This window comes from Mizuhopecten yessoensis, unplaced genomic scaffold, assembly GCF_002113885.1.
Source record: "Mizuhopecten yessoensis strain PY_sf001 unplaced genomic scaffold, ASM211388v2 scaffold207, whole genome shotgun sequence".
Taxonomy (NCBI): Eukaryota; Metazoa; Mollusca; class Bivalvia; order Pectinida; family Pectinidae; genus Mizuhopecten; species Mizuhopecten yessoensis.
In genome coordinates, this window is record NW_018403431.1 from 867,282 (window position 1) to 884,539 (window position 17,258).

At 34.1% G+C, this 17,258-nt stretch overlaps 2 protein-coding genes across 8 annotated transcripts in view; one reads left to right on the forward strand and one right to left on the reverse strand.

The window, feature by feature from the left end:
- LOC110462910 (protein canopy homolog 2-like) overlaps positions 1-4,790 on the reverse strand; it is a 9,419-nt gene extending 4,629 nt beyond the window's left edge. The window contains exons 1-4 of one of the 3 annotated variants that reach the window (XM_021517190.1): positions 4,660-4,790; positions 3,231-3,336; positions 2,428-2,543; positions 1,666-1,860 (exon numbers count right to left, since the gene is read on the reverse strand). In XM_021517190.1, coding sequence (XP_021372865.1) covers positions 1,666-1,860; positions 2,428-2,543; positions 3,231-3,318 — 399 coding nt within the window. In that variant the 5' untranslated portion in view covers positions 3,319-3,336; positions 4,660-4,790. Of the gene's footprint in view, positions 1-1,665; positions 1,861-2,427; positions 2,544-3,230; positions 3,337-4,382; positions 4,473-4,659 lie in introns of those variants that run through there. The other 2 variants (XM_021517354.1, XM_021517279.1) reach the window with 2 other exon arrangements.
- Positions 4,791-6,712: 1,922 nt separating this feature from the next.
- Positions 6,713-15,874, forward strand: LOC110463086 (methionine aminopeptidase 1D, mitochondrial-like). Of its 5 annotated transcripts, none has more exons than XM_021517617.1 (7): positions 6,713-6,966; positions 12,259-12,581; positions 12,880-13,071; positions 13,340-13,503; positions 13,813-13,910; positions 14,975-15,028; positions 15,670-15,874. In XM_021517617.1, the coding sequence occupies exons 1-7, from the start codon at positions 6,963-6,965 to the stop codon at positions 15,810-15,812; spliced, it is 978 nt and encodes a 325-aa protein (XP_021373292.1). In that variant the 5' UTR covers positions 6,713-6,962; the 3' UTR covers positions 15,813-15,874. The 5 variants fall into 5 exon arrangements, with proteins under 5 accessions (XP_021373292.1, XP_021373218.1, XP_021373462.1 ...); XM_021517543.1 differs by lacking the exon at positions 6,713-6,966 and adding an exon at positions 7,497-7,595; XM_021517787.1 differs by lacking the exon at positions 6,713-6,966 and adding an exon at positions 7,561-7,608.
- Positions 15,875-17,258: the final 1,384 nt, after the last annotated feature.

A 17,258-nucleotide genomic window follows, 5' to 3' on the forward strand; every position in this document is an offset into this window, starting at 1 on the left:
GTTGTTGAAATTTTTAAACATATTTGACCCTTGTGACCTTGAATATGGTTGAAGGTCATTCATTTGAACAAACTTTGTAGCCCTTCATCTCAGCTAGCTACTGGGCAAATATCATCACCCTGGGCATTTTGGTTATTCAGTAGAAGTTGTTTAAAGTGTTAAACATATTTGACCCCTGTGACCTTGAATATGGGTGAAGGTCATTTATTTGAACAAACTTTGTAGCCCTTCATCTCAGCTTGCTACTGGCCAAATATCATCACCCAGGGCATTTTGGTTATTGAGAAGAAGTTGTTTAAAGTTTTTAACATATTTGACCCCTGTGACCTTGAATATGGGTGAAGGTCATTCATTTGAACAAACTTTGTAGCACTTCATCTCAGCATGCTACTGGCTAAATATCATCACCCTGAGCATTTTGGTTATTCAGAAGAAGTTGTTTAAAGGTTTTTTAATACAATTGACCCCTGTGACCTTGAATATAATTGAAGGTCATTTATTTGAACAAACTTTGTAGCCCTTCATCCAAGTTTGCTTCTGGCCAAATATTGACACCCTAGGCCTTTCGGTTATTAAGAAGAAGTCGTTTAAAGTAAAATATTGACGCCGGACGCCGGACGGACGACGGACGGACGGACGGACGGACGGACGGACGACGGAAGCCGCGCCACGGCATAAGCTCACTTGGCACTTCGTGCCAGGTGAGCTAAAAAATGGTCTTGTATTATTAGGATAATGTAAGGAACGCAGCTTAATTCCATCAAAACTGTTTAGATAATTCTATAATGGTTTGTGACTGACTTTAAGCGTTCATTTTTAAGCTACAGTGCAAATTTGAATGAAAAATCATTAAAACAAAATAAACAAACAAACTTGTGAAATTTATATCCCCCGCTTGCAGGACATATTGTAGGTTAACATTATTGAGGTAAGGTTTAAACATGTGAGTACCGTGCTGTTGAGACATAATGTATAGGCGTAAATATGCACAAATCACATCGGTTGGTAAACTTAGCATGAGTCGGATGTGCATATGGAATTTGGTTGAAACATCTGAACAATATCTGCTGCAATTATCACACGAAAACAAAAGAGTGCCGGAGATGGGTGGAAGGACAGAGGAACACAAACATTGTCATCACGTTTGAAGGAATTTGGCTAATATTTGCTAGAGTTATTAAGCGGAAACTGCAGATAATGACATTTTCCGTTAATCAAGGGGCCATAACTCTGCCAAATGGAGCTGATTAAAGTGGTTATAAAACATGGCCGAGCCCTTAAGGCATTTAACCTTGTGACCACGTTTGAAGAAAATCGCTTAACATTTGTTGTAGCTATTGCCATATAGGAAGCGTGACAGACAGACAGACGGACAGACAGACAGATCCAAATTAATATCCCCTGTTTCGGTGAAAGCAGGGGATAATCAAAAAAGTATTGACTTGTGTAATTATCTTGATAGAATTTTTATTCTTATCCATTTTCAGACTTAATTGAACATTATGATTATAATACTTATTTTGTTTTTGACAAGTTATGACTGTCACAGCAATCACCTATATACTGAAATTTTAATCACAGGACTAGGTTTCCACATACTTATGTAGATACATAAGGGATCTTGTAATAGTAAAATTAAAACAAATTATGATTTCCTTTACTCACAGCAAATCGTATGAGTTTCTGTTTCTCAGTACTGATAGATATGTTTTGCAGTGATATAGGTTTCCCATTTCTTGAGGCAGTTCTTAGGACACTTTTTTTCCCCTCAGAATTTTTGGTCTCTGCATAGTCTTTAAATCTCTCACATACCCCTTCCATCAACTCTGTCAGATGTAATTCTGATCTTGCAAGGGGAACCTGCAATTGGAAAATACAAAAAAAAAAAAAAATATGAATAAGAATTAAAATAATTTGAATGAAATAAAATTTTGCTTGAAAAATAATTATGCAAATTAACTATCACTTGAATTATTTAAAAAAAATCTTCTGTACACATCAGAAGAATACTAACATCTAAAATGTACTGAGAACATATATATAAGTGTTCATAAGTCATCAAATGTAAATTTTTTGATGTACAGATCATTGTGCAATCAAAATTATCACTATTTGTAGTAAAGTGCTTAAATCTACATTGTATGTGTTTTATACTGAAACAAACAACCTAATTTTTCTTTCCATTAATATCAACGGTCTTCATCCGATGTAACACACGTTTCTTGTATGCGGACAAATGTGTGTATGATAATGGCCCTAGGTGTAGTATATTCTATCATGTATATAAATGAGGCTGTTACAAAAGGGTGCAGCCTCTTTAAGTTATTACTTTTTTCTTCTTCTGTTTCTTTACCCCAGTCACATAATATTGATTTGACAAAAAATGAAATCCCAGTGATTGGATCAAACGCGAATCAATATATATACCTGTTTTGTCAATTGATTTCCTTTACCATCAATCCGAAAACTTCCAACCTGTACCAATTTCTTTGGATCAACTTCACTTATACTAAAGTGAATCTCATCCACCAAGGCTCTGCAAACTGAAACCAAAAACATATCTGATATTAAAGTTTCAGTCATAGCTTGACAAAGGGACCAGTCGGTCTTGAAACGTTGCAACACGTTTAATATGTAGAAAGGAAAACTTTGATATCACATATTTCCAAACTGATGAATCTTTTTGAAGACAAAAACATCTATTAAATTGAATAGCTTTTAAGGTGAAACACAATTGGTGTCTAGACTGATAGACAATCACCATGAAATTAAAAATACTAAAGGTCTATAGGAATTATTTACTTCATAGACCAAGATGTCTACAAAATTATTTCCTATGTATTTATTCAAAGATAAACATAGTAGCAACTTAGCATGTGAAAAAGTCCACCGTGATATTACTTGTCTTCCGTCATTATTACATATTTTCATTATATCATGTTACAAGTATTTTAAACTCCTAGGTAAGATCAAGCATCTATCAAATGTTCAGAAGGTCTAAAAGAAAGACCTTTTGTCTATGGTGTGAAAATCATCAATTCTAAAATTTTGATTATGTTTCGAAGAGTACAGAATAAAAGCTAGGATTTCATATCTGTTGATGATATTATTTTTTGCCATTATTTTTAAAATAAGTAAATTTATGAAAGAAAGCATGCAATGAAACTTACTGTCTGTAAATTTTACCTGCATAGAATTTAAATAAAATGTGTAAACTGTATAGAATTTACCTGCACAATACAGCTCCTTGTCCTTCTTTGCTTCAGTAAGTATGAGCATCAGAGGGATGAGAAAAGTCCAAGAAATATGTAAATCCATTTTTCCTCAAAATTTTGTCTACAAAATTAAAAAAAAATGTAATATTTACATTTCCTTTTTAATGTACATGAATTTATGGTATCAATCATTTTTCTATGGGTTGATACAAAATGTATACATGTATAGTTTACATGAAGTAAAAAAAATACTCCAATCATATGGGTCATCCATGCCAGTTTAGTTGATGTGCAAGTCAAATTTCTGTGCTCTGATCTTTTGAGCATTGAATGCATGCATGCTTTACTATTGGTGCCATCAGTTTTTAAGTTACAACTATCCTTTAACGTTTGTGTAGAGCTTTGCAGCAAATGATGTGAAAACAAGGCAGTTTACAATATTTCATTAAAATGCCAGTAGATAAATTATAGCTGTTTTATTATTAAAGTCTTAAGAAGACACATGTTAATTAATGTATAGTTTCATGTGATATTGGTTTGCCATCACTCATTGTTGATCTGATGACCAAATATTGTGACTTTTATAATTTTGGGTCATAGCTCTAGCACAGAATATGTGCTTAAAGCACCAAACATTGGGCGAATGCTGATGAAATGGCAATGAAGAAAGTGCAATTGATTTTAACAGTGTTTTTTTCTATTTATTTTGGATGGGGCCTTAGATTTTTAATCATTCTGTGAAAAAAATAAACCAATTGTGAAGGAAATGTTCATGAGTAAACGGCAAATTTTTGGAATTACATATTGTAGACATAAATATGAAATATAGTTTCAATTGGAAATGGGGCCCCGAAAAATCCTGAGAATAAACACTGTTAAGATATATATAATAGATTCAAACTGTACTTGGCTCTAATTTGTTAATTCATCAATTGTCGCCTGAAAGGCCAAGTCATTCCATACAGGTATATTTTAAATAAAGTAACCAATAAGAATAATATTTAAACAAAATAAGCTGTAAATATTGTGTCTAGATTTACACAGGTGCATACAAGTACATGCTGAATTGGAATCCCGAATGTAACTGAATAGGTAAATCATTTTGATTAATAATGATTAAAAATGAGTATATTTGATCTATCTACACTATGATGTTGATGAACTTACATTGTATATTTATAAACCACGATGGAAGCAAGATCATACCATGGCCAAGACACAATGCATAAGGATATTTGTTATAATTGTACATACACGTCCCTTATACTCATACTGTCGACGTCCGACACATAAACATTGCAACAATAGCACAGCTGATGTGGGGAAATCTGATTGGCCAACAAATTGGAATAGAGTTTGAACAGTTTCAGAGGATATTTTATAGTAGCTGAGATATATGCAGAGTAACCACCAATAAGGAATATGCTCCAAGCCCACAATTTACCTCAGATTAATAAATTTTCAGAACAAATACCGGAGAAATTGTTAATGGTTGGAATAAAAACCGGTGCAGTTTACAGCTGAGAAGTTTACATGTGTCGCTCGGTTCCCGTCGCTTACGATGTTTAAAAGACCGATCAATTGTTTTTTCCTCAAACGAAAGCGCTAGATATCGGGGGACATCTAGTCTTCTTAGAAAACAACAACTTTGATTGCATCTTGTATAGACAAGTCACAAAAGGCATATATTATATTTTTGTGTTTAGTTTCACTTTACATCTATTCCAGTGACGTGTTTTCAAACCCATAAGCGGCTACGATCGTGGTGGTAGGTAAATCTTGTACACCGCTCCCGCTCCCGTCCCAAAAACCCGTACCAGGCATATAGAGATATTTTAATATCTCATTAACGCGATCGTTTATATTTTTTATAAAATTATACAATAAATTCAAACATTATTTTCTAAATGTGACTGTTAATAAAATGTAAATTTATCATCTAATGATTTAGAAATGTTTATTTCAAGGGGGTAAAACTTGTACGCCGCAGTCAACCGTGAAAATCACGGTTTTTCATATATAATTAGATATTCAGTGAAAATTAACATGTTATTTTCAGATATATAGAACAAAATACCTTACTGTTTATAATTATGTAAGTTTCGTTGAAATAAACGACATATTTCACATGAAATTCTGACTTTGTTGTGATCGCGGGTGTTTTGTTTACTGCCGTACCCGTGCTAAGGGGACATCACTCCGTCAACACTCGTGCTAAATATGCATAATATGTAAAAAAACCTTTTAATACAACTATTTCATTATTTCTTTTTCATTTAATAATCTGTATTTTTTTATATGTAATGAATAAGAGAATAATCCCTTATCACAACACATCAAACGCCACAAGCTTATAAGATGTAGAAGGTAAAAGATACACCATTATATTTACATTCTGTATGCTTAGACCCATTGACAAAAATTACATTCATAAATGCATAACACAGGTGTTCATAGAATCTCAGCACGTGGGAACTGATAGTAACCTGATCACACTGCGTAGTAATACACTACAAAAACTTCTCACTCGGAACGACCGAACTAGATGCTTAATTCTTACATCTTAAAATATTATTGAACTGTGCTTTGTGAAATATCCACGTATTCACGTGTCCTGTGCTACAAATAAACATTGAATATGGAACTACATTTTGTTGTGTTATTGTTGTTGACGGTTGCTAAGATCTCTCACGATAGTGGCACATTTCCCCGCGAAAAAACACTGTTCTCGCCACTGCGTTGCACCCGTGTATAAGCAGGAACAAACCCTGTTTATTTGTTTTATTCGTTGTTATATCGATCCACTGAAAGGATTCGTCAATGTAAATATAAGGAATGATATTTATTTTTTCAACATTTATTAGGTCATAACTGTTGAAAAAATAAAAATCATTCCTTAAATAATTCTTTAATCCATTGTTGATACAGCTGCAAGCCTATGAGTGTTAAGCATGATTAATTAAAGCCATATTAATTAGGCCATATAACAATGTTATTTTATCATACCTGGAGTATCAGATATTGAACTGCAACTCATGCAGCAATTACTATTCCATCAATTATTATTTTTACACGTTGAGGAAATATAAAAATAGTGATGAGCTATCACAATATGACGTTATTTTTTAATTACTATATTAATTAGATGGTGAGATTGACCAATGAAATTCTTCGAATTGCCCTGAGATGTGTTTACATCAAACCAACTTTATTATATTTAGGGGATATGTTCCTTCTCCCATCACAATATTTGCATATTGCTTGCATAGTATTCAGTTTCCTATACCATGTCTACACTTATAGTTGGTTACTCACAGGCCAAGTACTTCCATAAGTACTACTCCCATAACATGAGAGGCCGCTGGTCGGCCGTTTTTCAATCGGATATGATTTTGCCGACTGCGAAAGTTTTTCGTCGTGTAAAACCTCTAACATTGTTGGAGTACCATAAGTACTTGCGTCCAAGGGATGATATTTTTGTCATCTCCAGGAGCGGCTTTCGCATTGAGGCGATGTGGGACGTGATCGAGGAGGTTGTTCACAAGTATGACATCATTGTCATTCATTGTGGAGCTAACAACCTAGCTCGTGATACAGTACCCATCGTCCTCGAGCGATTCCAGCATCTCTGTGAGCGGATATGGACCATTTCCGCTCGGATTACGAAGCAGATGGGTGTCACATCTCAAATGTATTTGATGATATGGTTTCTTGTGATGCTGGCTGTGACAGATGGTTTCATAATAGATGTGTAAGTGATCTGTCAGATTTACATTTTTCTAGGGATAGTATTATTTGGAAGTGTGGTAAGTGTTCATAAAACAGCTATAAAAGTCAGAAGTATTTTTGGTATTTTTTTAGAATGGCGAAGAGTTCTACTTGATAACGACATAGATTGACAGAGTGATGACCCCTTAGCACGGGTACGGGAGTAAACAAAACACCCGCGATCACAACAAAGTCAGAATTTCATGTGAAATATGTCGTTTATTTCAACGAAACTTACATAATTATAAACAGTAAGGTATTTTGTTCTATATATCTGAAAATAACATGTTAATTTTCACTAAATATCTAATTATATATGAAAAACCGTGATTTTCACGGTTGACTGCGGCGTACAAGTTTTACCCCCTTGAAATAAACATTATCGTCAATTTCTAAATTATTAGATGATAAATTTACATTTTATTAACAGTCACATTTAGAAAATAATGTTTGAAATTATTGTATAATTTTATAAAAAAAAACAACGATCGCGTTAATGAGATATTAAAATATCTATATATTCCTGGTACGGGGTTTGGGACGGGAGCGGGAGCGGCGTACAAGATTTACCTACCACCTACGATCGTCCGTCTCCAAAAATGAGTAGCAAGGGTAGGTACTACATGTAGGTACAGTTGTACACTTCTTCTTCTTCCCGTTGTGGAGTTGACTCATCAGATGAGTGTCACTACTCCAGGATAGGTAAACTTGTAGTAACATTAGTTTACAGCTGAACAAAACAGTATTAAATTCATTACCAGTTATATATATATATATAGATACTTGAATCTTTGCAGTCAGTATGCAACCATCGGCATCACGTCATTATAACGACAGATCACGGAATCTAATTCCGTGGACAGATTAAGTTAGTCTTGTCATAGTAATTAAACAATGCGATGTTAATGCCCAGTTTCAGTGCCCGTATAAACAATTAGGTTGGGCCATGGCATGAGGACACAGGGACATGGATCGCTTTACTTGTAATACAGAATTAAAAATAGGGGTCTACTCTACTAAAAAATACAGGAGACCCCTATTTTTTAATATTACAAGTAAAGTTATCCATGCCCATGTGGTTACAATGGTATAAGTTATGCTAAGCAGTATTTTAAATTAGAAGTGAAAGTGGTGGCCGGAATAAACCACTATGAAATAAAACTGGCAATATTTTCAACAGTATTCGTTCAAATAAAACTCATATATCTCGAATAAAACTGAACTGATTTTTGTTCGGAGACCACTCTGGCCAAGGGAATTTTTTATACGCCTGTCAAATTTGACGGGAGTATTATGGTATGGCTTTGTCAGTCCGTTCGGCGTAAACTTCACATTTTTCGACTGATCTCTTTGAAACTTGGTATACATTATAATCTTAATATAAAGTTGTGTACATGTCTCCCTTAAAAGAATTTTGATTCGACAATTTCCAAAATTTATTACCCTTTGTTCATTTCAGTATTTGATTTTTGTCCGGCAATCTCCTCCTACATTTTTCAACAGATCTCTTTGAAACTTAATACACATTATAATCATGATATGTTGTTGTGTCTCCCTTAAAAGAATTTTGATTCAACAATTTTTCCAAAAGTTATTGCCCTTTGTTCATTTCAGTATTTGATTTTTTGTCCGGCAATCTCCTCCTACATTTTTTGGCAGTTTTCATTGAAACTTAGTATGCTAAATAATCATGATATGTTGTTGTGTTTCCTTGAAAAGAATTTTGAATCAACTATTTTTGCAAAAGTTATTGCCCTTTGTTCATTTCAGTATTTGATTTTTTGTCCGGCAATCTCCTCCTACATTTTTTGGCAGTTTTCATTGAAACTTAGTATGCTAAATAATCATGATATGTTGTTGTGTTTCCTTGAAAAGAATTTTGAATCAACTATTTTTGCAAAAGTTATTGCCCTTTGTTCATTTCAGTATTTGATTTTTTGTCCGGCAATCTCCTCCTACATTTTTTGGCAGTTTTCATTGAAACTTAGTATGCTAAATAATCATGATATGTTGTTGTGTTTCCTTGAAAACTCTTTGAATGATGCAGATCTTATTTCAATGTAAGAAAGTATATAACACTATATGGCATTTGACAGGTGTATATTGTTCCGCCCCACGGTACTCTGTTAAGATGATATCAACTGTTTGAACACACCTTACATATTGACCGTGAAAGTGGTGGCTGGAATGAATCGAGGTCATGTAAAAAATAAGGACAAAAATATAAGTTTATATTAATTAAGCTTTCTCGTAAATTGCTATTTTTGATCCATAACTCGTTAGTTACTGAAACGATTTTTGTTCAGTGACCACTCTACTCTAGACAAGATAATTTTATAATCTGATAATTTTATAATTTATAATGTTGATATAACTTTTATTAATATACGTTACAAATTCGATTCAAAAGTGGTGGCCGGAATGAACCACTATGGATATAATTTTAGGTGGAACACATACTTGGGGTAAGGGGGCTCATAGTACTAATATTAATACCCGGCCTCCTCTAGCTGCCCTGACGACGCAATGTATAAAAAAAATCTCTCGTCGTCAGAAAGCTACGTTATCGCAGCTAATGGGGACTCAGTGCTTTGTAAGTAGGGGGTTTGTCCCTGGGGGAAGAGAAGTGGGGCTTAATAGGTGAAATGGGGGTAAATCCATAAAATTGTTCTCCTTCCATAATGTATACTTAGCCCGAGTTTCCTCTGGCCCTGACACCAGACTTAGACATTTTGACAGATAGATGTATGGTGTGGGATATCTAATCTGTCAAAATATCTAAGTCTGGTGTCAGGGCCAGAGAAAACTCGGGCTGAATGTATGCTATGAATGGATTTTAACCAAATATGTTCTGGAGCATTGTTAGGCCATGGTGATCACTACTGTAAAAGATGCAAGATACAAGAAAATGTATTTAGAGTCGTACATACATGTTAAACAATGAACATTAGCTCTGTAGAGCTATTATTACGACAATACATGAATAAATGCATAGAAAATTACAAACAAAACAAAATATCACAGCATGCATGTTGAATAAAGAATAAAAACAGCTTAAGGGACTAAACAATACAAATCAGAGAACTGCTTGTTAGCAAGCAAACAACAATACATACATACATACATACATTACATACATACATACATCATAATTAACATACATTCATACATATCACAGCATTAGTACCACTTGTAAGCAAGCAAACAACAATGATGGAGGTGCGGTATAGTCTAGTGGTAGGACGCCAGGCTCGTGACCGAAGGGTTATGGGTTCGAGACACGGCATGGCATGGCACAGTGTTGTATCTTTGAGCAAGATACTTTACTCCGCTTGTTCCAGTCTACTCAGCTGTAAATGAAAAGGTGGTTGGGCAGTGCTAGAATTGTTGAATGCTGTTGCTGTTAGCACCGAAATGGCAGCACCGGCTGTATGCATGCTCCCCAGGGAGTTGAGAAAGGTATTGGCTGCATGGTTACAAAGGCCCTATAACCACGGATAATACTTTGTGAACTGCTTTGAGACGACCTACGAACTAAGTTGTGATAAAGCAGTTTATAAGAACCTTAAATTATTATTATTATTACATACATACAATAATGTGCATATATACATACATATATATCACATAATGCACAAATAGGACCACTTGTAAGCAAGCAAACACAATGCATACATACATACATACATATCACAGAAATGCACAAGTACCACTTAAGCTTGTAGGCAAGCAAACACAATGCATACATACACACATTTTTATCACAGAAATGCACAAGTACCACTTGTAGGCAAGCAAACACAATGCATACATACATACATACATATCACAGAAATGCACAAGTACCACTTAAGCTTGTAGGCTAGCAAACACAATGCATACATACATACATATATATCGCAGAAATGCACAAGTACCACTTATAGGCAAGCAAACACAATACATACATACATACATACATACATACATATCACAGAAATGCACAAGTACCACTTAAGCTTGTAGGCAAAGCAAACACAATGCATACATACATACATATATATCACAGAAATGCACAAGTACCACTTGTAGGCAAACAAACAACAATACATACCCGGGTACATACATATGCTTTGTTGCATGTATGTGACGATTTATCACAGCATGCACAAGTTACTACTTGTAAGCAAGCAAACAACAAAATAGCACTAAATTTTTTAGTGTAAGAGTGATATGGCATAAAGTTCATGCTACACACAAATTATTTAAATGGCATGGATACCTAATATACCTATGCCAATATGGCAAAAAAAAAAAATACCAGAATATATGCTAATACTAGCATAAGTTAAAAGAAAACACTGTCATTTATTAAGTTAAGAGAAAAAGCTAAACACAAATTGAAATAAAAACCATAAAAGCTAGACATTTACTCCACACATATACATGTAGCACAACTACATGTACATAACTGGCCATCCCAGGTACGCAACAGCCTGCAGAAGGTATTATAGTTAACAGCACACCTTAGTTCATTAGACAGGCTGTTCCATACCCGGGCGGCCTCAACAAGAAATGACATCTTGCCATACCTTGTGGTTCTAGCCCTTGGTACTCTCATGGTGTTTGTTTTCCTGAAATTATATAAGACATTATTTTTCTCCACAAGGTCACTGATAAAATCTGGTGCTATATTATTCAAAATCTTACATACTGTACTCTTACTTATGCAGCTGTATGAATTAGGTGTGACCCACCTTGGGAATGAGGAATAGAGCCGTATCGTAGAAAAAAATCTTTAAAATGTTCTCCATCTAGTAATGGCCGAGATCCCTACTCTAAATTGCATTCATTTTTGCTTGGCTTTAAAAGATGAATGCACCCACAAGCTCCAGACCCACTTCTAGGGACTAAAATGTATTGAGAAGTTACAGTCACTAGGACATTATAACATGAAAACAGTTCAGATCTCCACCCGTTATGTATTTGCTGGGCATGAAGAAATTAACATGTTACCTGTAGTTAAATTGATTTCAGCTATACAACTGTGGGTATATATATGTCATACTTGTCTCAGATGAATTTGATATTCAAACTTAAGTGAATTAAAACAAATTCATAGAAAATTGAAATGAAATTATTCTGAAATGTTGCCCTTTTATCTTTTAAAATTTGTTTTAAAATGTTCAGTAGAGTTCTACTTCTTTGTAATAAAATTGAACCTTCGAAAGTTATTTAGATGTTCTAACAGCAATTTGCAAACTTAATCATAAAAAAGGCTCTTTTTTTATTACAGTTCCAAGACTGTTGTCATCCTATAGAATGCTTTTGAAAAATGGTTCAAAATATTGCACATTGTCAGATGTCACATGTACATCAGAGCCAAAGATTTCAAAGTTCCATTATTCAAGGAGAGAGTTTAAACTTGTACGTCCAGCTCATTGTACACCTTTGAGGGATTTTCCCAGAGATCGGATCCCAATGCCTTCCTATGTTGAAAACCCTACAGTTGGGAAACAAGAGGAACTTGAACTGAAAAATGAAAAACAAATTAAAAAAATGAGAAATGTCTGTCAACTTGCAAGAAAAATTCTTGATGCAACTGCTGAACAGATTAAGGTTTGTAATTTTTCCTTTGTTTTTACTTTTACCTTTCATGTTTTGTTAAAGACAGTTTTCATTTTGAAAAAGGTTTTAAGAAAAGCATTATTTCATTGTAAGGATTTGTTTAGTGAAATGTATAATTATTATTATTATATATTATTTTTTTAAAAACTCATGTTTTTCCTGGTAACATAACACATGGTAAAGCAAATACTGTATTGCTCTGTTCCTGAATTATCAGAGTTCAGATGAAAAAATGTACAAATTAATTGTATTTAACTTTTTTTTTGTTTTTGTTTTTTCCCCCCCAAAGGTTGGAGTAACTACTGACGAACTTGACAAGTTCGCCCATGAGATGTGCATTGAACACAAGTGTTACCCATCTCCTTTATTCTACAACCTGTATTACAAATCTATCTGTACGTCGGTTAACAATGTAATGGTTCATGGTATCCCCGATGTCCGACCCCTATACAGTGGAGATATCATCAATATTGATGTGACTGTAGGTACATTTTACCTAAGGTTTCTACATCAACAAATATAGCATCAAGCAAATCTATCTTTCCATTCTAGAACAATGTGTTTAAAATTTAACAAGTAAAACTATTTCTACTCCTAATATACTACTTTTGAAAGTCTAGGATACATGTATGTTATCAAAAATATTTGATTTGTGCGTTTGATTACTGGTTTACCAGACTTAAAATTGATACTCTGCCTCTACAGTGCGTGTTAAGATTGTAAAAACTGTTTCAATGTCGCTTTTGCAGATATTTTTGGATGGTTATCATGGTGATTTGTCAGAAACATATCTAGTGGGGAATGTAGATGGAGATGGTAAACATTTAGTGGATGTGGCCAGACAATGTCAGTACGCTGGTATCAGTGTGTGCGGACCTGGACAGCCAATGAGTGTTATTGGAGATGCTATAAGGTTGGTAAATACAACACATCCATTACTAGCAAAGACAACAGATTTTCGTGTAGTCAGCTCTAAATATTTAGCCTTGGGAAAGTTGGAAAGCCATTAATTACTTAATTGGTTTTTAAAGAAGTTTCAGTGGGATTTTAATGGATAAGGTTAACAGGAGATATTTTGCAATTATAAAATTTTGAAGAAAACAAATTCTGTATTTCAATATAGGTAGGGTCCTTAAGTAGTGTGCTGGCTGAAAAAATAACTACCAATTAGGCTATGCAGGGTGTTCCCTCAAACTTCAGTATGACATGTATATTGTTTTAGTATGGTTGCAGAGTCAGAGGGATTGTCAGTTGTACCGGACATATTAGGTCATGGCATTGGTACATATTTTCACGGACCTCCTGACGTTATCCATGTTGGTAAGTATCTACATCAACATTTATGTAGAGCATGTTCATTGTTCAATTAAAGTTTATCAGTTTGGTAGGAATAATAACGGCTAAGTTTGTTTTGAACACAAACAGGAATTGAAAACTTATTTTGAAAGCTTTCGAAAATGTCCCTTTCCTTTGTCAAGCTTAGAGTGCAAATGACCGATGTCTCAACTCTAAACTTTCTAAGCCATAGTGTGCAGAATCAGTAAAATCAGCTATCAAAAATCATAGAGACATTTCACCCAATTAAACTACATGTATAGACAGCCTGAATAGGAAACTCTAAGCTAGTATGTTTCTCTAAGCTAGTATGTTTTCAGAAAGAAGACTGCAATTCAAGCTAATTCATATTTACCAGGTATTTGCATTGCAGGTTATTATCTGAAGACAAAACCACACAGAAACACAATAATTTTTGTTTGTTTCTGTATTTAAATATGCTGAAAATCATAAATGTTTTACACAACTGAATGAAAAAGAAATTCCAAATAACCTTTGATTTTGTGTTACACATGTGTATTTATAGATTCTATTTTTATCTCCTCAAAAGACCTATTGTGTGCATCCATATGATTTAAAACTGATACATGCATTTCATTAACCTCATTTGAAATGGAATTTTGTTTAAGATACATGTTATCAAGATAAAGTAAACCTGTGCTCAAAACCTGTTAGTTTTTGTTCGTAATATTAGCTGTTAGATAATTAAAATGGCTTATCCAGTGGTCACCTTAACTGGCTGAAAGTGAATGACTTAATCCATTTGATTGATAAAACTGCACAAAAATTGCTGGATTATAAAAGATCGAAGTCTAATGTATAGTTAACAACTCTGTATGTTGATGTTGTGGTAGTGTTCTCACTTTATTTGGGTATTCAGTCCCATAAAATTATGAACGGATTATGCAATAGATCATCAAATTGTTTACTACTTCCGATTACCAAGCGATTATTGATTACAATTTTAATACTATTGCCCATCACTATCTGGGAGGCATCAACAACATGCCTACTGTCCACATGATACGTTGCATCAATTTATGTTTCAGCACATGAACCTGAGGAGGAAGTTTTAATGCAACCTGGGATGACTTTTACAATAGGTAAGTATTAATGGAGATTGTTGTTACCTTTACAATGGGCAAGTGGTTGGTCCAGTGGTCTGGTGGATAGTACATGTGCACTTGGTCCTCACAAGACGCCAGTGGTTTGATTTCCAGAATGGATGCATGTGAAAAGGTATTGGGTCAGCTGCTCGACCACGTGGGTTTTCTCTGGGTACTTCAGTTTTCTCCAATAGATAACACATTAAAACCCTCTATGTGCCTCAATCTGGGCTAACAAGAGTGATAAAGCTGGATTTACTATCTATCTATAGGTTATACTCCTCAGAGACCAAAGTGGCTTTAATGCTTTAATTACTTGTTTCAAAATTGTTGTTAAATAAATAAAGTTTATATTACATAGATGTATATACATTTTAATATACATGTATTTAAGATAAGGAAGTACAGTTTAATGGTGAATGGGATGCCTTCAGATATATGTAAATATATATTGAACAGAAAGTGGCATGACATTTACAGTAGGTCAGATAACAGGTTCTTTAAAAGAGCATTTCTTCTATGATATGGCACTATAAATATATAATTTTTAGAGAAAGTATTATCTTCATATTTAGATCTTGCACATATAAATTGGAGTTACTTCCCTTAGCACTACAATTGACTTCTGTCTGTTGCAGAGCCACTGGTTTGTGAAGGTAGTACGGAATACACGGTGCTAAAAGATGGCTGGACATGTGTGTCAAATGACGGTGGGCGGTCAGCCCAGTTTGAAAACACCATTCTCATAACAGACGATGGAGCTGAAGTCCTTACAAGTTGACATATTTATTGTTGTTTGTATTAAATTTGTTTTAATTAAAAAATAAAACTTTGATGTGTCAAGTATGAGTCAGGTTTTATTTTACTTGTTTGAACAAAATAGTTAAGATTGGAAAACAAGTTACATTATTTCACATTATAACAGTGTACATCATTTTCAGTTCATCTGGTACAAAGGTCTAGAGTCTTAAAACAAGCTATATTTGACCTGTTTTGAAGCAAAATATGTCAAAGTTTAAATGCTTTAAAACATCAAATGGCCTCTCTTAACCATAAGTTTGTAACGCACAACTTTGCAATCGTCTGTCTTGCTTCTACAATTGATCTTCATGATACAGGTGAAGTATACATCTCTAGATAAGCGAAGGAAGCTAAAGGAAATGGATATTTTAAGAAAAGTGTTGATGCAGAAGGCCAAATATTGACTGCAACACTTGGCCATTTTGTCCATATAGTATTTATCAGTGATATAAATTACTTGTTTTATAAATGTTGAAAAATAAATAAGGTTTAAAATAGGGAAGTGTATATTGGAGGAAGGTATGGGCATGTGGAGGTTTGACAAAAGTAGGTATGACATTTACAGTTACCAAGTAGATCAGATAACAGGTTTAAAAGCATTCTTTGCCCACATAAATTGGAGTTACTTCCCTTAGCACTACATAATCTAGAGAAATGAACATAAATTTTAATAAAGTTTGATGCAGAAAGCCGAATATTGACTGCACCACTTGGCCATTTTGTCTATTAAGTACTCATCAGTGATGTAATGAGGTCGAAATGACTAATTTTTCATGTCAAACCTGTTTTAAAACATGTAAAAATACTGCAAAATGGAAATGTTGCTTTAAAGCCCTACACTATGTTACAAACTCACAGCAGATATCTATTCTTAGATAATCTCATTTAAACTTTGTCATAATATTTTCAGATAAAACGTAAAGGCCAAATTCTGGAACTAATATACCTTCAACAAAGTTATTACATGTACCTTGTTACTAAATTAATCACCAGCTAAACACCTTTTTGAGAAAAAAAAATAGTTTGGTAATGCAGAAAGCAAAACAATGTGAAATGTTTGCGCCATATTGCAGTTATAAGGTTATTGTTAACGCCAGAATGGCACTTAATAGTATAATCCACAAAATAGAATTTGTAGTATCACAGTCGAAAGGAGCTTTACGATTTCATCACCAGAAGATGAAATCGCTGCAGGTTCGGGTGGAAAATACCTGTTGTGCCCCACTACATGTACATATACATATATTAGGCGGTGTCTAATGGGGGAATCCCTTTAGAATCAAAGGTTATCTTTTCTGTCGTCTGCTTAGGGGACATTGGAACGGTCCAATATTGATCTACTACCCGATTACAACACTTTGGACCTCAATATTTTGTTTTCTTCCCTAAATATCTGACTTTCCGGGCTTCATAATACTCATTCAAT

Bases quoted from the DNA above. Each gene is read 5' to 3' on its own strand.
- LOC110463086 (XM_021517467.1), top strand. From the start codon at position 10,415: ATGCATGCTCCCCAGGGAGTTGAGAAAG. The intron at 12,582-12,879 runs GTTTGTAATTTT...TCCCCCCCAAAG, and splicing joins CAACTGCTGAACAGATTAAG to GTTGGAGTAACTACTGACGA. The intron at 13,072-13,339 runs GTAGGTACATTT...TCGCTTTTGCAG, and splicing joins TCATCAATATTGATGTGACT to ATATTTTTGGATGGTTATCA.